The 20,687-nt window shown below is 45.9% G+C and overlaps 1 protein-coding gene across 7 annotated transcripts in view; it reads right to left on the bottom strand.

Annotated features, from left to right (window-relative positions):
* The window catches only part of ATXN2 (ataxin 2), a 183,566-nt gene that overhangs the window by 116,771 nt on the left and 46,108 nt on the right, over positions 1–20,687 (bottom strand). For 6 of the 7 annotated variants that reach the window (XM_075323758.1, XM_075323785.1, XM_075323766.1 and 3 more), the window contains exons 3-4: positions 12,386–12,445; positions 11,344–11,415 (exon numbers count right to left, since the gene is read on the bottom strand). In XM_075323758.1, the coding sequence (XP_075179873.1) occupies positions 11,344–11,415; positions 12,386–12,445 (132 nt within the window). The remainder of the gene's footprint in view (positions 1–11,343; positions 11,416–12,385; positions 12,446–20,687) is intronic. The other variant, XM_075323804.1, reaches the window with a different exon arrangement.

The following is a 20,687-nucleotide window of genomic DNA, read 5'->3' as shown; positions in this document are numbered from 1 at the left end:
CTGACACTGTGGTCCTTCCGATGGAGAAGTGATGTTACAATACTAATGGTAATGTATTGATGCATATTTCTCTATATACTATGATTTATATTGACTGCATGACTTACATTAATGGAATCAATAGAACAGGGTAATATTGTTTCTGCCATTCCATAATTGATTATCTAGCAATCTTAATAAATTGTTACATTATTGTTTTACCATAAAACTGTATTCAGTGTGCCTAATTTGTATATTAGTGAGCGCTACGTAAGTAAGGGCGTATCTGCACTGTCACTTTGACGTGGTAAGACAGTCAGAAACATCAGAAGGATATATGCACATGGCGTCTTTAGTGTCGGATTCTGTCCAGAATAAGCCTGAGAAGTCGATGCAATAGTGCCCCATAAAACGAACATTGCTGTGCACATGTCCCCTCTTAGAACACTTCTTTTAACCTCTATGGTTTCCAAACCCTAAAGCGGTTAAAAGACGCAACAAGCTCATACTTAATAGTACAGAGCAAAAGCCATCGGCACCAAAGCCACCACAAGAACAGCAGCAAAACCGCAGAAGTTGTTTCAGGAAAACGCCTGCTCTCTTATATTAATCAGATATTATATAGTAAAATGAATTTGCAATCAGAAAATAACCTATTGTTTAAAACAGGTTTGTGTTAATTACAGAAATGGATACTGTGATGCTCACAGAGCACTCATTGACTCTCCTCCACAGTTACACACGGCACACTGATGAAAGTCCATTGAGGACCAAAACATCTGTGCTGGTACTGCATTGAAATAAGTTATCAAAATTATTTTCTCATCTCATCAGTGCCAAGTCATTTTCTACACTCTTATGAGACTGGATCCTGATTGTGCACCATCCACAGAAGTGCCATGTTCTTCACACCAAAGTATACATTATACTTAAATATTAGTCTATGCAACATCTCCAATCCGTCCCGAATGCGGTAGCCAGGGAACATATTTTTACAATGCCAAAAATGCTTTGGCCACCCGCTTCACCGATGCCTTTACCTTGCGCCAGTCATTCTACTTGTTGTCCATCTATACAAACTTCTCTCACCCACAAAGCTCTCAGTTCTGAACCATCCTACATCTCCTTTGTCATCTATCACCCTACTTGCGATCTCCATTCTGTAACCGATTTCAGACTCGCTTCCTCCATAATCCGAGCCTTGCACCTCAGTCTCCAAAACTTCTTCTGTGATGTGCCAGTGTTCTAAAATGCACTACCTAAAACAATCCGACTATTATCTAGCCTCTATGTCCATGCTCTCAAAACACAGATTTAAACAGGCCTATTACCTCAACTCACTAACCTAACTCTCCACTGTTCACTCTTTCTAAATGTTCATCATAATCTGCTCTCTCCTATTCATCTTTCTCCACATCCTCCATACACACGATAACTGAACTTGACAGATCCTGCTACCAAATTATACAGCTTTAGATGAAAACCCTTATTTATTATAATGATGGCGGGTCCATACACAATAAGCACATTCTACCTATTTGGTCCCCCCTATTTCATTATAGATTGTGATCTTGCGAGTAGGGTCCTCACTCCTTTGTTTGGCTCTATTCACACTAAAAAAAAAAAAAAGGTGAGTCTGAAAGATTAGCGCACTTGTGGTAAAAAAGAAACGCACAAATAACGCCTGTGTTTTTACCGCGTTTTGGTCTGTTTTTTCCACAGGTTGGTCCCTGCGTTTTTTTTTTACCATTTATGGCAAAAAAAGCAGGTATCTGCAGAAAAGAAGTGACATGCTCATTCTTGTTCTCAAGAAATTCTGCAGAAAAAATGTTCTTGAGAAAAAAATGCAGTGTGCACACAGCTTTTTTTTTTTCCATAGGTTTTGCTGGGGAATGTCTGCAGAAAGGTTACAACCATTTTCTCAAGAAATTTCTACAGCAAAAACGCAGGTAAAAACGCAGTGTGTGAACAAGGCCTAACTTTGTTTTGTTTTTATTGCTTGTACATGTCCCTGATTAATTGAAAAGTGCTCTGGAATAGTTTGCTGCTATATAAATACAAATCACACAAAAGAACAATAGGGAAAAAAGAAAAAAAAAAAAAGTACACATTTTTTGATATTGTGGAGACTGAAACGGCCTGATCTATAGAAGGGCCCTCATTTTACTCCTTCAGTGAACACCATAAAAAACAAAAGTGGAAAAAACCCTATGCTCTTTCATCATACCGCACAAAAAAGTGGACTAAAAACGGGATAAAGAAGGGAATTTTGTTTACTTACAGTAAATTCCTTTTCTTCTAGCTCTAATTGGGAGACCCAGACAATTGGGTTGTATAGGCTATGCCTCCGGAGGCCGCACAAAGTACTACACTTAAAAGTGTTAAGCCCCTCCCCTTCTGCCTATACACCCCCCGTGCTCCCACGGGCTCCTCAGTTTTGGTGCAAAAGCAAGAAGGAGGAAAAAGAATTATAAACTGGTTTAAAGTAACTTCAATCCGAAGGAATATCGGAGAACTGAAACCATTCAACATGAACAACATGTGTACACAAAAAAACAGGGGCGGGTGCTGGGTCTCCCAATTAGAGCTAGAAGAAAAGGAATTTACGGTAAGTAAACAAAATTCCCTTCTTCTTTTTCGCTCTATTGGGAGACCCAGACAATTGGGACGTCCAAAAGCAGTCCCTGGGTGGGTAAAATAATACCTCGTAAGAGAGCCGTAAAACGCCCTCTTCCTACAGGTGGGCAACCGCCGCCTGAAGGACTCGTCTACCTAGGCTGGCATCCGCCGAAGCATAGGTATGCACTTGATAGTGCTTCGTGAAAGTGTGCAGACTCGACCAGGTAGCCGCCTGACACACCTGCTGAGCCGTAGCCTGGTGCCTCAAAGCCCAGGACGCGCCCACGGCTCTGGTAGAATGGGCCTTCAGCCCTGAGGGAACCGGAAGCCCAGCCGAACGGTAAGCTTCGATAATTGGCTCCTTGATCCACGGAGCCAGGGTTGATTTGGAAGCCTGTGACCCTTTACGCTGGCCAGCGACAAGGACAAAGAGTGCATCCGAGCGGCGCAGGGGCGCCGTACGAGAAATGTAGATTCTGAGTGCTCTCACCAGATCTAACAAGTGCAAATCCTTTTCACATTGGTGAACTGGATGAGGACAAAAAAAAAGGTAAGGAGATATCCTGATTGAGATGAAAGGGGGATACCACCTTAGGGAGAAATTCCGGAACCGGACGTAGAACCACCTTGTCCTGGTGAAACACCAGGAAAGGGGTTTTGCATGAAAGCGCTGCTAGCTCAGACACTCTCCGAAGTGAAGTGACTGCTACTAGAAAAACCACTTTCTGCGAAAGGCGTGAGAGAGGAATATCCCTCATTGGCTCGAATGGTGGTTTCTGAAGAACCATCAGCACCCTGTTCAGATCCCAGTGTTCTAACGGCCGCTTGTAAGGAGGGACGATGTGACAAACCCCCTGCAGGAACGTGCGTACCTGTGGAAGTCTGGCTAGGCGCTTCTGGAAAAACACAGACAGCGCTGAGACTTGTCCCTTAAGAGAGCCGAGCGACAAACCCTTTTCCAGTCCAGATTGAAGGAAGGACAGAAAAGCGGGCAAGGCAAAAGGCCAGGGAGAAATACCCTGAGCAGAACACCACGACAGGAAAATTTTCCACGTCCTGTGGTAGATTTTTGCGGACGTTGGTTTCCTAGCTTGTCTCATAGTGGCAATGACGTCTTGAGATAACCCTGAAGACGCTAGGATCCAGGACTCAATGGCCACACAGTCAGGTTGAGGGCCGCAGAATTCAGATGGAAAAACGGCCCTTGAGATAGCAAGTCTGGTCGGTCTGGTAGTGCCCACGGTTGGCCGACCGTGAGATGCCACAGATCCGGGTACCACGACCGCCTCGGCCAGTCTGGAGCGACGAGGATGACGCGGCGGCATTCGGCCCTGATCTTGCGTAACACTCTGGGCAACAGTGCCAGGTGAGGAAACGCATAAGGGAGCTGAAACTGCGACCAATCCTGAACTAAGGCGTCTGCCGCCAGAGCTCTGGGATCTTGAGACCGTGCCATGAACATTGGTACCTTGTTGTTGTGCCGGGACGCCATGAGGTCGACGTCCGGCACCCCCCAGCGGCAACAGATCTCCTGAAACACGTCCGGGTGAAGGGACCATTCCCCTGCGTCCATGCCCTGGCGACTGAGATAATCTGCTTCCCAGTTTTCCACGCCTGGGATGTGAACTGCAGAGATGGTGGAGGCCGTGGCTTCCACCCACATCAAAATCCGCCGGACTTCCTGGAAGGCTTGCCGGCTGCGTGTGCCGCCTTGGTGGTTGATGTATGCCACCGCTGTGGAGTTGTCCGACTGAATTCGGATCTGCTTGCCCTTCAACCACTGCTGGAACGCTTTCAGGGCAAGATACACTGCCCGTATTTCCAGAACATTGATCTGAAGCGAGGACTCTTGCTGGGTCCACGTACCCTGAGCCCTGTGGTGGAGAAAAACCGCTCCCCACCCTGACAGACTCGCGTCCGTCGTGACTACTTCCCAGGATGGGGGTAGGAAGGATTTCCCCTTCGATAATGAAGTGGGAAGGAGCCACCACCGAAGGGAAGCTTTGGTCGCCTGAGAGAGGGAGACGGTCCTGTCGAGGGACGTCGGCTTCCTGTCCCATTTGCGTAAGATGTCCCACTGAAGGGGACGCAGGTGAAACTGCGCGAAAGGGACTGCCTCCATTGCTGCCACCATCTTCCCCAGGAAGTGCATGAGGCGCCTCAAGGGGTGTGACTGGGCTTGAAGGAGAGATTGTACCCCTTTCTGTAGTGACTGCTGCTTGATCAGCGGAAGCTTCACTATCGCTGAGAGGGTATGAAACTCCATGCCAAGATATATGTCAGCGATTGGGCCGGTGTCAGATTTGACTTTGGAAAATTGATGATCCACCCGAAACCCTGGAGAGTCTCCAGGGTAGCGTCGAGGCTGCGTTGGCATGCCTCTTGAGAGGGTGCCTTGATCAGCAGATCGTCCAAATACGGAATCACTGAGTGACCCTGCGAGTGTAGGAGCGCTACTACAGTAGCCATCACCTTGGTAAAAACCCGTGGGGCTGTTGACAGGCCGAACGGCAGTGCCACAAATTGCAGGTGTTCGTTTCCTATGGCGAAGCGCAAGAAGCGCTGGTGCTCTGGAGCAATCGGTACGTGGAGATAAGCATCTTTGATATCGATCGATGCAAGGAAATCTCCTTGGGACATTGAGGCGATGACGGAGCGGAGGGATTCCATCCTGAACCGTCGGGTTTTTACGTGTTTGTTGAGCAGTTTCAGGTCCAGGACCGGGCGGAAAGACCCGTCCTTCTTTGGGACCACAAACAAGTTGGAGTAAAAACCGTGGCTCTGTTGCTGAAGAGGAACAGGGACCACCACTCCTTCCGCCTTCAGAGTGCCCAGCGCCTGCAGAAGAGCCTCGGCTCGCTCGGGAGGCGGGGATGACCTGAAGAATCGAGTCGGGGGACGAGAGGTGAACTCTATCTTGTAACCGTGAGACAGAATGTCTCTCACCCAGCGGTCTTTTATTTGTGGCAGCCAGGTGTCGCAAAAGCGGGAGAGCCTGCCACCGACCGAGGATGCTACTAGAGGAGGTCGAAAGTCATGAGGAAGCCGCTTTGTTAGCGGCGCCTCCGGTGGTCTTTTTAGGACGTGACTTAGACCGCCATGCATCAGAGTTCCTTTGTTCCTTCTGAGACCCTTTGGACGAGGAGAATTGGGACCTGCCCGCGCCCCGAAAGGACCGAAACCTCGACTGCCCTCTCCTCTGTTGGGGTATGTTCTGTTTGGGCTGGGGTAAGGATGTATCCTTTCCCTTGGATTGTTTGATGATTTCATCCAGACGCTCGCCAAACAGCCTGTCGCCAGAATTGGCAAACTGGTTAAGCGCTTTTTGGAAGCAGAATCTGCCTTCCATTCCCGTAGCCACAAGGCCCTGCGGAGTACCACCGAATTGGCGGCCGCAACCGCCGTACGGCTCGCAGAGTCCAGGACAGCATTAATAGCGTAAGACGCAATTGCCGAGGTCTGGGTGGTAATGGATGCCACTTGTGGCGCAGCCGCTTCAATTTGCGCCTGACCTGCTGAGATAGCTTGTAGCGCCCATACGGCTGCGAATGCTGGGGCAAAAGAAGCTCCGATAGCTTCATAGATGGATTTCAACCAGAGCTCCATCTGCCTGTCAGTGGCATCTTTGAGCGAGGCCCCATCTTCCACTGCAAGTATGGATCTAGCCGCCAGTCTGGAGATTGGAGGATCCACTTTGGGACACTGAGCCCAACTTTTGACCACGTCAGGGGGAAAAGGATAACGTGTATCCTTAAGGTGCTTAGAAAAACGCTTATCTGGACAAGCATGGTGATTCTGGACTGCCTCTCTGAAATCAGAGTGGTCTAGAAACATACTCGGTGTACGCTTGGGGAACCTGAAACGGAATTTCTCCTGCTGAGACACTGACTCCTCCGCCGGAGGAGCTGAGGGAGAGATATCCAGCATTTGATTGATGGACGCAATAAGATCGTTCACTATGGCGTCCCCGTCTGGAGTATTAAGATTGAGAGCGCCCTCAGGATCAGAATCCTGATCAGCTGTCTCCGCATCATCAACCAGAGATTCCCCCCGCTGAGACCCTGAACAATATGATGTCGAGGGAAATTCTAAGCAAGCCCGCTTATTCGGTCTGGGGCTGGGGTCTAAGTCATAACCCTCAGCCTGGGATGTATGAGATACCCCGGGAGGACATTGTTGGACCAACTGAGGGGGGTCAGGGGACAATGATTCAACAGAGTCCCTTTGCTGAGATACCGGCCTGGACTGCAAAGCTTCTAGTATCTTAGCCATAGTCTCAGAGAGTTTTGCAAACTCAGTCCCCGTCACCTGGACAGTGTCAACAGGTGGCTCCCCCTGGGCCCCTCTTAGCAGAGGCTCTGGCTGAATAAGTGCCACAGGGGCCGAACAGTGCACACAATGAGGGTCAGTGGAACCTGCCGGTAGTGGGGTCATACATGCGGCGCAGGCAGCATAATAAGCCTGTGTTTTGGCACCCCTGCCTTTTGTGGGCGCCATGCTATTGTTTTCCCTGTGTAACACAATAGGGTATATAGCCAGAATGAACTGTGCTCATACAGTGTAGAGTATATACTATAAACAAATCATGTATCAATACACTACAGCACCATGGGGCTAGCACCAACAGGTGCTGCTTACCACCCGCTTTAAAACGGTTGTGAGGCCACCAGAGACCGTGTCTGGGTCTCCCAGGGTTTGTCCCTCTCTGCAGCGTCGGAGGAGCTGACAGGAATGGCTGCGGCGTCCTGACGAGAGGAGGGAGCCGTGGGCGTGGCCGAGAAAGTGCGGGAACTGGTGCCCGCACTGTGCACAGTGAGGGGGGTGGAGTATGCAAATCATACTCCAGCCCTCAGTGCTGCTCGTTACGTGCAGCGTCCCGCCCTTCCCCCTGCCTGTCAGGGCTGAAGGCGGGAGAAAGGGAAAACTAGGCCGCAAGTAAGCCGGGGACTCGAGTATAAGCGTGTCCGCCGTAAAAGCGCGGTACACGCCGAAGTCCCCGGCGAACTACAAGTCCCAGCCGCGCCGCAGTTTCCCATGGCAGCGGCGGTTAGCGCGGTAGCCCCTACATATAAACACACTCAGCGACGCTGAGTGTGTAATGGCACATTTAACCCGGTCAGCGCCGCGGCCCGGTGCACTAGCACACCCAGCAAAGCTGAGGTGTTGCCGTGCGCGGTCCCCACAGGGATACAGAGTACCTTCACGTAGCAGGGCCATGTCCCTGAACGGTACCCGGCTCCTATCCAGCAGTCTCCACAGGAGTTGTGGATGAAGCACGGTCTCAGTGCCTGGAGACCGATAGGATCCCACTTCGCCCAGAGCCCTGAGGGGGATGGGGAAGGAAAGCAGCATGTGGGCTCCAGCCTCCGTACCCGCAATGGATACCTCAACCTTAACAACACCGCCGACAAGAGTGGGGTGAGAAGGGAGCATGCTGGGGGCCCTATATGGGCCCACTTGTCTTCCATCCGACATGGTCAGCAGCTGCTGCTGACCAATCTGTGGAGCTGTGCTGTGCGTGTCTGACCTCCTTCGCACAAAGCAAAAAACTGAGGAGCCCGTGGGAGCACGGGGGGTGTATAGGCAGAAGGGGAGGGGCTTAACACTTTTAAGTGTAGTACTTTGTGCGGCCTCCGGAGGCATAGCCTATACAACCCAATTGTCTGGGTCTCCCAATAGAGCGACAAAGAAAAGGTCTCATGTAAATAAAAATGGTATTGCTGAAAGAGTCTTGTCCCACAAAAAAAAAAAAAAAAAAAAGTTATAGCTCTCAGAATACAGAGATACAAGAACAATTCTTTTTTTTCCATAAAAAAAGTATTTTAGTGGTAAAAATGTAATTATTCTCTTTCTTCACCAGCCAATAGTGTAAAATGTGAGGCACATATGGTGTTGACACACTCACTGCACCCCTAGTTGAATTCCTTGGTAGATGTTGTTTGTAAAGCGGGGTCAATTATGGGGATGTTCTGCTGTTCTGGCACCTCAGAGGTTTGCACTATACCTCAAAAGTAGTTTTCAAATACATAGGGGGTATCTGTGTACTCAGGAGAAATTATGTAACAAATTGTACCATTCCTTTTCTCCTGTTTTGAAAATGAAAAACTTGCGGCAAAAGCAACATTTTAATGGAAGAAAAAAAAATTGGTAATTTTCCACTTACTCCAATGTTATACATTTCTGTGAATCATTTGTTGGTTAAAAATGCTCACTACACCCAAAACTGAATACCTCAAGAGATGCAGTTTTGAAAATGGAGTCACTTGTGGGGGTTTCTGCTTTTTTGACATGGCTATTCAATCTTTTCCAGTGAAAATTGTGCTCTAGAATTCAATTGATGCTCCATCCCTTAGAAGCCCTGCAGTGCACCCAAAGAGTAGTTTTCCACCACATATGGGGTATCGATGAACTGCGGAAAAATTGCACAAGATATGGGATGGTCCATACTTGTGTTAACCCTCTGAAACTGAAAGATTTGAGGATAAAGCAACATTTTTGCAGGAAAATTGTTTTTTTTCCCTCATTTTTCCACATCAGGGGCTTTTGCAAACAAGAGAAGCGTCCGCTATGTATTCCAGCGAATTTTGCACTCCAAAAGTCAAATAGTTCCCCTTCCTTTCTGAGCCCTACACATAAATAGTAGTTTTCCACCAAATACTGGAATCCGTGTAAAGAGCAATTGCACAACAAATTTTAATGTCCATTTTCTCCTGTTAGCCTTGTAAAATAAAAGAAACTTGAGGTTAAAGCAAGATTTTTGCAGGAAAAATGTTTTGTTTTTTTTTTCATTTTCACGGCTTAGTGTTATAAAGTTCTGTGAACTTCCAGTGGGTTTAAGGTGTGCTCTCCACACCTCTGAATACATTCTTTGAAGGGTGTAGTTTCCAAAATGGGGTCACTTGTGGGGGGGTCCATATCAGGGGCTCTGAAAATGTGGCATGGCGTCCACTATCTATTCCAGCCAATTTCTAGTTCCAAAATCCAAATGGCGCTCCTTCTCTTCAGAGTCCTGTCGTGCGCCCAAACAGTAGATTTCCACTACATATGGGGTATTGGTGCAATCTGGAGAAATTGCATAATAAGTTTCATCCGTTTTCTCATTACCCTTGTAAAAATGCTAAATTATGGACTAAAGCAAAAGTTTTGTGGAAAAAAACTAAAATTTTAAGTTTTTCCCTCTACGTTGCTTTAATTACTGTGAAGCACATGAAGGGTTAATAAACTTTTTGGATGTGGTTTTGAGTACTTTGAGGTGTGAAGTTTTTACAATGGTGTCACTTTTGGGTATTTTATGTCACATAGGCTAATGAAAGTCACTTCAAATTTGACGTGGTCCTTAAAAACTTGTTTTTGTAAATTTTGATGGAAAAATGAGAAATTGCTGATCAACTTTTAACCCTTCTAACTTCCTAACAAAAAAAAAGGTTAAATAAATGATGCTGATGTAAAGTAGACATATGGTAAGTGTTATTTATTAACTATTTTGTGTGATTTAACTATCTGACTTAAGTGCATAAAAATTAAAAGTTTGAAAACTGCAAACATTTTCCAAATGTTGCCAAAATTCTGCCATTTTCACAAATATAAATGCAAAAAAATGTTGACCTAAATTTAGCACTAAAATCTCTGGAGTACTTCAACAGATTCCAGTGATTTTGAACCATTACCACAAAGTGACACTGGTCAGAATTGAAGAAATTGGCCTGGTCAGGAAGGTGAAAACAGGCTTGGGGTCGAATGAGCTAAAGGAATTTCTGACAAGTACTGCATGTGACAATCTCCCATGTTCTTCAAATGACCAGCATGTGAGGTAAGATGGATTTTTTTTTTACAAAGAAAAAACATCAAGCTCAGCTATATTTTGCCAAAACCTACATCAAGTCTGCTAAAAACACCTATAAAGATGTGTTATGGTCTGATAAGAACAAGACTTACATTTTTGCCCATAATTCTAAAACTGTATGTTTAGTGCATAATGAACACCATACCCACAGTGAGGCATGGTGGAGGCAGCATTAGGATTTGGGGCAGTTTTCAAGAGTTGGAACTGGGGCTTTAGTCATGGTAGAAAGAATTATGAACAGTTGCAAATTTCAGTCAATTTTTCATCAAAACCTTCAGGTCTCTGCTAAAAAGCTGAAGATAAAATTGATCTTTCAGAATGACAACGGCCCTAAACATATCCCCAATTAAACAAAAGAATTGCTTTGTCAGAAAATCAAAAAGTTTTAGAATGGCACAGCCTGGATCCAATTAAAAATCTACAAGTGACCTGAAGGACTACACAGGAGATGACCTTGCAATCTTACAGAAGGAAGCAAGAAAGAGTGGACAAAAATTGTCAATTCTAGCTGTGCCGTGCTGATATCACTCAGACTTTTTTATTTAGAAGTCTGTCTGCCTGTCATAAGTTAAAAAAAAAAAAAAGTACTAGTTTAAGGGTGTGTATATTTATATACACCTAAATTATTGTAGTTATTTTGTTTTCTACTCAAAAAGATTTCAGTTTGTATTTCAATGGAGTTGTACAGATTACAAGCGACATTAAATGGTGGAAAAAGTTCTGATATGATTGATTCTTTGCATAATTTTTTTGTGCATGACTAAAACCTCTTTTTATATCCACTCAATGGATGACCACCAATCAGAATGTTATCACAAAAAGATATCAATGCATTATAATAACTAAACATTGAAAAAATGGAAGACCCTAAATTTACTGCTTGGGTAAGAAGCTTCACTTACCTTAGGACTATAGGTTTTAAAAACACCTTCATACACACTACCATTTTTCACATGTACTTCACACTTTGAACCCTAAAAAGGAAGAGAAAGGAAGGGGGAGCGGGTAAACAACATAATTACGGAAAGAAAAAGCTTCCGCAAACAACATTTTATATTGCAACAAAAAGGAACCTGGCACATGTAATAATAAAATAAAAAAAAAACCCTGAAGCAGACATATGTACAAAAGCCAGATTCCTATATGTTATATATTATTAGAAATGGGAGATTAAAGGGGTTGTCCACTGCTCAGATAACCCTTTCTCATTCCCCATGTTTGGCCCTATTAAAATTAAAGCTTATACTCCCCTCCTATTTCAGCACAGTTACCGTGGCTCTTGCGGGGCTCATGTGAGGTTGTGAAGTCATGTGAGCCCTGCACCCAATCAGCACTGGCTTTATTGTTCCCTCCTTCAGACGTACGAGTAATCCACAGGAAGTGAGAGCAGCGGCTGGCCACTCATTTTCTGTTAATTACTTATATATCCAAAAGGCGGGGAGAGGGCAGTTGGCCGTGACTGGGCTCATAACCCTACACGAGCCCCGGAAGAGCAATGGCATCACTGCTGGAACAGCACTGGCATGGCAGGAGAGTTTAAGCTTTTGTTATATTAATGGGTAATTAATAGAGGCTATACTAGTAGTGGACAATCCCTTTAAGTTAAAACACCCATCACATATTTATGATTTGTTCTGTAAATATCCCATGTAGTTATGGTTGCATAGGGCATTTTTGGAGTGCTGTATATTGATAGTGTGACAGCTGAAGTCCACAGATTTCCATAAAACACAATGGACTGCAGTTGTAGCTCCATTACTAAAGTCAGTAACAGTCTTCGTGTAGCTCAGATTTTTTTTTTTCTCAGAGATGAGAAAATCCCTTTAAAAATATAGGCTGAAATGTAGACATTACGTCTGTAACCTCAACATATACTACAAAGCTATGCTATCAGCTAGTTAGTGCTATGAAAAACAAGGCAGAATCCATGCAGAAGGACCTTACCACAACTGAAGTAAGAATGTGGACCATTCTCATGTTTGCATAGATTCCATCAAAACAAATCTGAAAAGAAGTTACAAAATAGATCAAAGGTAGGTGATACTATTATGCATTAGATTATGTGTTGATGAAAACAAGGGTGTGTGCATCTGCTGTAGTTATATATGACGTTTTATTCTAGTAAATAATACCGTAGTATTACCCTTCGATTACAATCCTGGAGAATCTTTCCTTACAACTCAAGGATGTGCAGTTCCTGAGTCATTTATCCAGGAAATATATATCAAAAGGATCTACGAGACGCATGCATCATTAAAGCAAGGTAGGTTTGACTCAGAAATGATGGCCATAGAACAGGGGTGGGGAACCTTTGGCCCAACCTATTCTGTGTACCCCGGAGCAGATTCCCGGTGGCCGCGGTGCTCGGGCAGCCGCTCATCTTGTCTATTGCCGGCAGACAGCACTGGGGGTGGGACTTCCTCCCTCCGGCTCCTACATGCTCCCCTGTGAGATTGCAGCTAGAAGCAGAGTGATGGGGGAGGGGCCTGCACGGCAGTAAGAAGGCTGTATAGTGCCGTGCGTTCTGCCTCTCACCCTCCCGTTCTGTGCACTCTGCCTCTGTGCTCGGCTGTTCAGGTCTAGTACCGCAGAGGAGCGAGATGACGAGAATGAAGCCAGCCCTCGAGCTGAGCTGCTGCATCCATCTTTCATCAGACAGGAACTTGTGCTGCACCTGATGTTACAGGACAACTAAGTAGCAGGTACTTCTATCTGAGCTAAGTGTGATTCGATCTAATATATACCACCATATATCAAATGTATTTGTGAATTCAATGTCCAGTGTGTGTGCTGTGTATACGACGTGTGTGTGTGTGCGCGTTGTGTAAACGGTGTGTGCTGTGTATACTGCGTGTGCTGTGTATACGGCGGTGTGTGCTGTGTATACTGCGTGTGCTGTGTATACGGCGGTGTGTGCTGTGTATACGGCGGTGTGTGCTGTGTATACGGCGGTGTGTGTGCTGTGTGTGTGCACTGTGTATACGTAGTGTGCTGTGTATACGGCGGTGTGTGCTGTGTATACGTAGTGTGCTGTGTATACGGCGGTGTGTGTGCTGTGTGTGTGCACTGTGTATACGTAGTGTGCTGTGTATACGTAGTGTGCTGTGTATACTGCGTGTGCTGTGTATACGGCGGTGTGTGCTGTGTATACGGCGGTGTGTGCTGTGTATACGGCGGTGTGTGCTGTGTATACGTAGTGTGCTGTGTATACGGCAGTGTGTGTGCTGTGTATACGGTGTGTGGTGTGTGTGCGCTGTGTATACGGAGTGTGCTGTGTATACGGCGGTGTGTGTGCTGTGTATACGGTGTGTGGGTGCGCTGTGTATACGGAGTGTGCTGTGTATATGGTAGTGTGTGTGCTGTGTATACAGAGTGTGTGCTGTGTATACTACATGTGTGCTGTGTTTGGCACTTAATAAAGTTTCATATTTTAAGGTTTATTGGTATATCTGAGGCTATGTGCGCACGTTGCGTACAGTCACTGCAGAAATTTCTGCAGCGATCTGAAGAGCACATGTGCGCTTTAGATCGCTGCAGAAATGTCCGTAGTGAGCGCCGATTCCATGCGCTCTGCCTGCAGCTCCTGCCATAGACAGAGCAGGAGCTGCCGGCAAAGCGCAGGAAAGAAGGGCCATTGTGCGATTACAATGTGTGGTTTACAGCCAGTGCGTGAAGTTTGTGTGCAGTATACGGCCAGTGTGTCAGAGCTGTGTGTGTATGTACAGTATCTTATCATGAAGAGTTGCCTGCGCTCCAGAGAAAGACAAACCTGGAAAAGCAGCTGTAAGAAGCAAACATCACAGCGCACTAAAGAGAAGCAGCTCTGGCCGCCCAGTACGGGTGAATTAATTGTTTGACCAATTATAGCCAGGTTATTTTCAAGTTGATCATTTTTTGTGGCCCCTGAAGGTTGGTAGAATATTACAAATGGCCCCCGGCAGTAAAAAGGTTCCCCACCCCTGCCATAGACCAAGCTGCACAGGAGACTAGTCGGACAGGCCCACTCCCTTAAGCGACGGGTCTCTCCCTGTGTGCATGTATAGGGAGACCTGTCAGTCTTAGGCAGCGACAAAGATAAATTGCAGGGGACGCACCTTTTTGACTTAGCCTTAAAAGCAACAGGTATGATTTTACCAAAGAGAGTTAAAATTAGAGATACCAACTGTGTGTGTGGGGTGCTAGGTTTGGAGGGATATGCTTATACATCAGATGTGTAATTATACATCTCTTTGTATTATGCAGCTCAGGAAAAAAAACACGGCTGCTTCTAAAGGGTTATGCTACCAGAAGAGGCAATAGCTGCTTACAAATGATTTATCAGTCTGTTTCTAAATACACACAGAGCCTATAACTGAAAAGCTGACAGCCCTTTCTTCTGCTCCTACAGCACCTTATAATACAGGAATCCAGCTCAAATTGTTCACGTATCATAGAATCCAGAACTAAGAAAAAAGCAGTACTGATCTCCCCGGTGCTTACATGCTGCCCTTTCCATCTCCCCATGCAGTGGAAGAAAGCATGGGAGAGCCCACTTCTGCCTCCCTCTCTTAAAAAAGGACTAGAGAAGTGATTCCAGAGAATATTTTCAATATAAAAATCAATAATAAAAAAAAAAAATACAATACAACCCAGTGACCATTATCGGTAATAATGATTCCCTTTAATAAAAATGAGACCAAATCTCCAAACACTTAAACAGCAGCTTTTAATCCATGCACATTCCTTACTTTAACAGCTACAATACAGACTTTGTGCTCAGATCAGAGATTCCATAGCTGCTCCTTATTCAATGACAAAGACTCTTTAGAGAATATTTTTTTTTTTATTTGTAATGGGGTTAAAATCCATAGCATACCCAAGAGGAATACGAGGGGAGAACTGCATTTAGTATTAGTGCAAATATATCCAGGAATTTACTTTTCCGCAAAATACCTCCTCAGTAGTACGGAGCAGACACTGACTCTCACTGGAGGGTTTCTCCTCCTCTAGACAATTGTTCTTAGAAATGTTTCGAATGAAAAAAAATAAATTTAACATCTGGCAGCCATGGTGACATCCAGAAGGGTACACCATCACAAATTGTCCCAGATAAACACCACCTTATAGTTTTGGCTAGTGTCCCACACTTAAAAAAAAACAAAAAAAAAAAAAACCCAAAAACTAATGTTACAGTTCGATGTGCTACCACATCTCGTTTTTTGCTTTCAAACTACCAGCAGTATACGTTATGGTACCAGTGGTATGTCACGTGACAGCTTGGCCACTGATTGACTGCCGCTGGCAGCTTGTAAACAGACTGATGGTGGACTGATGCAGCATGTCTGCTCTATTTGGGGGCAACTGAAAAACTAAGTGCATAATATACAGCAGGTTTGTTAAATCAATGATTTTTTGTGCCATTTCAAATACTAGTTTATAGAGATGAGCGAATCCAGTGTTGATTTTCATGAAATTTGCAAGTTCCCTAGAAATTCAAACAATTTGTTTGCCATTTTAAATGTCGCCAAAGATTTCATCAGCCAGAAAGATCATATGACCTCAGGTGCAGCCTTCCCAGAAACTGATGAAATAGCTTGTCATAGCCAACCATTCAGAATTGACTATCCAAGACACTATGAGGCAATGTGGCCACGTGTGTGCGCTCTGCACCGCAGTGTAAAGTCACTGCATGTCCACTTCAGAGCGCAGCTGAAAAGCTCCGTTCTGAAACTTTGGCGACTGCAGAATTCGTGCGCTCTCGATGCTGGCTCTCCCTATAGACAGAATGGAGACAGCATGCAGAGCGCACGAAAGAAGTGACATGTTTTTTTAGAACACAGTGATTTGGCATCATGCAAATCGCTGCGTTGTAAAACTCCACGTGGGCATGGATCTTCATAGATTGTGCTGGGGACGCAGGACGCATTCAGTTACGCTGCGGTGCAATATGCAGCGTAATTGCATGCAATACGCACACATGGGCACAGAGCCTTAAAAGTCGAGACAGGAAATGTAACAGCTATAGTAGTGCGTTACAAGCTTTAGGAGGGGACCTAAAGCAGGCTTTACACGCTACAATATTTCTAGCAATTGCTAGTGATATCGTACGCAAAAGCACCCGCCACCGTCGTGAATGCGATATCGTGTGATCGCTGCCGCAGCGAACATTATCACTACAGCAGCGTCACACGCACTTACCTGGTCGGCGGCGTCGCTGTGACTGCCAAACAATCCCTCCCTCAAGGGGGAGGTGCAATTGGCGTCACGGCGACGTCACTAAGCGGCCGGCCAATCAAAGCGGAGGGGCGGAGATGAGCGGGACGAACATCCCGCCCACCTCCTTCCTTCCTCATTGCGGGTGGGACGCAGGTAAGGTGAGTTTCCTCGCTCCTGCGGTGTCACACGCAGCGATGTGTGCCGCGCAAGGAACGAGGAACAACATCTGTAAACAAATCATTAACAATTTTTGGTTTTAGGACGACCTCTCCATGGTGAACGATTTTCACCACTTTAGAGGACGTTTAAGGTCACTGGTAAGTGTTACACGCTGCGATATCGTTAATGACGCCGGATGTGCGTCACTAACGACGTGACCCCGAAGATAAAACATTAACGATATCGTAGCGTGTAAAGCCCCCTTTAGAGAGCAAAGCTCAGCAACAGAGGTAGGGAGAGAAAGGGCTAAAATATTAGCCATCTACTCCAGTGACCTGTACAACTGCAGCCCTGGAGACAGAACATGGGAGCTGTAGTCTGTGAATTCATAGATTCAAGTGATAGGGGGAGATCTAGGAGCAACAGCAGCATACTGTGATGGATCAGTGATAGATGACCTATCCATCATATCACACCATGCCCTGCTGACTGAAATACACTTTTTTTTGTTCATTCTCCAAAAGCATTAGAAAACAGGAAGACACTTTAACCCCTTTATCCCCAGACAATTTTCCGTTTTTCTTCCCCTTCTTCCAAGAGCCATAACTTTTTTTATTTTTCCATCAATATAGCCATATGAGGGCTTGTTTTTGTGGGACGAGTTGTACTTTTGAACAACATCATTTGCTTTGCCCCATATTGTACTGGAAAACGAGAAAAAAAATTGAAGTGCGGTGAAAAAAAAAAGTGCAACACCACAATGGTTTTGGAGGTTTCTTATTTACCATGTTCCGTATATGGTAAAATTGACCTGGCATTAACACAGCTAAGAATATGGAAGCCAAGAGTAGGAAAAACCACTGTCAATCACCGGCACCAACCATCCAAGGCAATAGTTCTATCAGATAGAGGTCACAATTTGTCTCCTTTGTCTATCAGTGGAGAGTAAAAAAAAAGCAGACAATGTAATGGAACCTACAGAACGTCGCTTGTCTCATTCAGCGCAAAAAGGGTGCTACCTCTGATAGTGACACTGTACGGTTGTGTTAGGCTATGTGCACACTGCGTTTTTTTCTGACCACAAAGATGCAGCGTTTTTGGTCCAAAAAAAACGCACCCACAGGAAAAACACAAAGCATGCGTTTTTTGCTGCGTTTTTGATCAATGGGTGAAAAATCGCAGTGAAAAAACGCAAAAATAATTGACATGATGCATCTTTGTGGTCACCACAAAAACGCAGCCAAAAAAACTGCAGCGTGCGGACAGCAAAAATGAAATCTCAGACTTTGCTGGGGAAGCAAATTCATGCAATTTTGAGATCAAAACTGCACGCAAAAACATGCAAAAACGTGGCAAAAAACGCAGCGTGCGCACATAGCCTATGTGTTCTGCATCTTCCATCTCCGCTGTAAGGTAATCTTATGCATTGCAGACTTAATTCTGCTCATGACACTATCTATGCATTATACTTGTGCTGAGCCCTATTTTCTTGTACAAATAACTCCGCTTGCTGAAACTTTTGCTATGTAATTGAGTCGACCATCAAGGTTTTCGGTAGGGGTACTCGGACGCCGGGACTACGGATACTTTACTCTCGATGGCGTTATCACAGCTGGTCGGTCCCGGCTTCGTGCCCTGGGCGCTCACTCTGCGGCTGTGGAATGGGGTTCAGGGATGATTTTGGGGATATACGTGACGCCACCTGTGGTGTCTGGTAAGCGGGATATACCAGCGCTGCCCGCGGCCGACCTCTGAGGTGATGGTGACGGCAGCTTAAGATCTCTCAGCTCCCCACAGGTGGAGATTTCTTACCTCAGGGTGACGGGTCGCTGACCAGGAGGGAAGCGACCGAGCGGTGATGGCTGCCTTCTTCTCAAACGTCGCAGGGTCCTGTCGAACAGCGGAGAGAAGACACACCGAGTCCACATCAGCTTAAACAAGTCCTTTTTACTGGCATCTGGTTTGTTTTGCACAGTTCGCAGCAGCAATAGTTCGGTTACCAGAAGGTCAAATGTCACAAGTTTCGAAGGAGATTTGATGACAGAGTCGCTCTCTGTGAGGTAACCTTTCTTTGTTTCTTTCTCGGTCTCTGCTCTGAGGGCTCTGTGACTCCCTCTTTAACCCACTGGTTAGTCTCGTCACTGGTTTTCCCAGGGGTCTGATGCTGCACGATTTCTTTATTTATCCCGCAACAGCGTTGTGAACTCGGCTTGGGGTTAGTAGTCAGACTCTTGATGGGTACCGGGACTCCTCTTATTTAGGATCCCAGGTTAATGGTCAATGGTTTTGGGGATAAACCTGACAAACCTCATCGGTCCCGTTATACCTACCGGTGTCGACCTGAACTCTTCAGCTGGCTCTTGCCAGACCTAAAGCGTCCCCTTTCCGTCTGGGTTACCCCTTTTCCAGTGTCTTTTCTTTCGGGGTACCCTCGCTCAGGACGTCGGGCCTATGTTATTTCTAGCCCTTCTTTCAGTCATCAATTTACTCTCATCTCTTCTTGTCACTCGTTACTGACTGTTAACTCCCTAACTGTCACGCCGTCGTCCTGGCAACCATGTCGCGTCTCACGCTCAGCTAGGCTCCACCCCCCTATGGACCTACTATATAAAGTCCCAGGAATATGAAGGTAGGGGCTGCTGAGTCAATGTTACTCAATCTAATATAAGACTCTGCATTTCCTCTCTCTTTCACCTGTGACCAAAGAGCACTGCACCTTTATGTTAAGGTGCTGCATTCCCCTGTAGCGCCTAACCACAGGGGCGCTACATAATCTTTACATTGTGTTTAATACTCACTGATGTATGACCATTTCCCTCTTTGTAAATGTTATCTAATGGAGGAAGGTGTGATTTTTGTGTTGTCTGGAGTCAGGCTGGGTGTCAAATGTGTCCTGTTTCCCTTTGATTCCCTCGTGTGATCACCATTTCTTAAATTTTCTTTAAGCTGAGCTCCCATAATCCCCCTTACCTACTGCTCTAGCTTTCCCTATATATCTGGGGCTTTCTTAAGGGGTGCACACGTGTGGGGTGCTGTATGCGTGCCACCTTATGCAAACTGCCATTGTTGCTAAGTGCTGGTCAGTTATTTCAATGGCAGTTAGTCAGGCCGGCCAGGAGGCAGCAGGTAAACTACTCTTTGACACCCTCTGTTTCTACTATGATCTTTATTTCCATCTCCATCATCCTATGTGCTTTTATTGTCCGCTTTCAGCGCCCCGTCTCCCCTCCATCCCCACTCATCCACATCAGCCCTTCTCTCTTCCCCTCTCCTCTGTACAGCTCCCACGTTCTATTCACCTTCCTTAATAACCGCACTCCATCATGCTCCAGGGTCTTGCAGAAAAAGCCATGCCACAACTCCAAAAACTATCTGCTTTCTCCTTTTACTGTTGCTTCTTTCAGGTGATATCTTTCCTAATCCCAGTCCACCCTATGCCATCTTTACCCCCTCCCCCACCTCTTATAGAAACCCTGCTAACCTCATTGACATTAGTTGTAGACCCTTACTCCCCTCTTAATTCTGCCCTCTGGAATCCATGGTCTGTATGTAACAAGCTTCCCTATATCCACAACTTCTTTCTCAATAACTCTTTTAATCTGCTGGCCCTCACTGAAACCTGGATTCAGGATTCGGACACTGCTTCCCCTGCTGCCATTTCTTACGGTAGCTTACACTTTTCTCATTCACCAAGACCTGAGGACAGACATGGTAGTGGAGTCGGCTTGCTTCTGTCCCCACAGTACATTTTCCAGGTCATCCCCCCAGCTCCATCACTCTCATTCCCCTCTTTCGAGGTCCACGCCATCAGGCTCTTCGATCTCCTTCCCCTCAGAGTAGCAGTTATATACCGTCCCCCAGGCTCAACCACCCAGTTCCTTGACCACTCTTG

The sequence above is a fragment of the Anomaloglossus baeobatrachus genome, chromosome 1, assembly GCF_048569485.1.
Source record: "Anomaloglossus baeobatrachus isolate aAnoBae1 chromosome 1, aAnoBae1.hap1, whole genome shotgun sequence".
NCBI classification, from domain to species: domain Eukaryota; kingdom Metazoa; phylum Chordata; class Amphibia; order Anura; family Aromobatidae; genus Anomaloglossus; species Anomaloglossus baeobatrachus.
The sequence above is the reverse complement of the archived record's forward strand: the minus strand, read 5'-3'. Positions and strand labels throughout refer to the sequence as shown.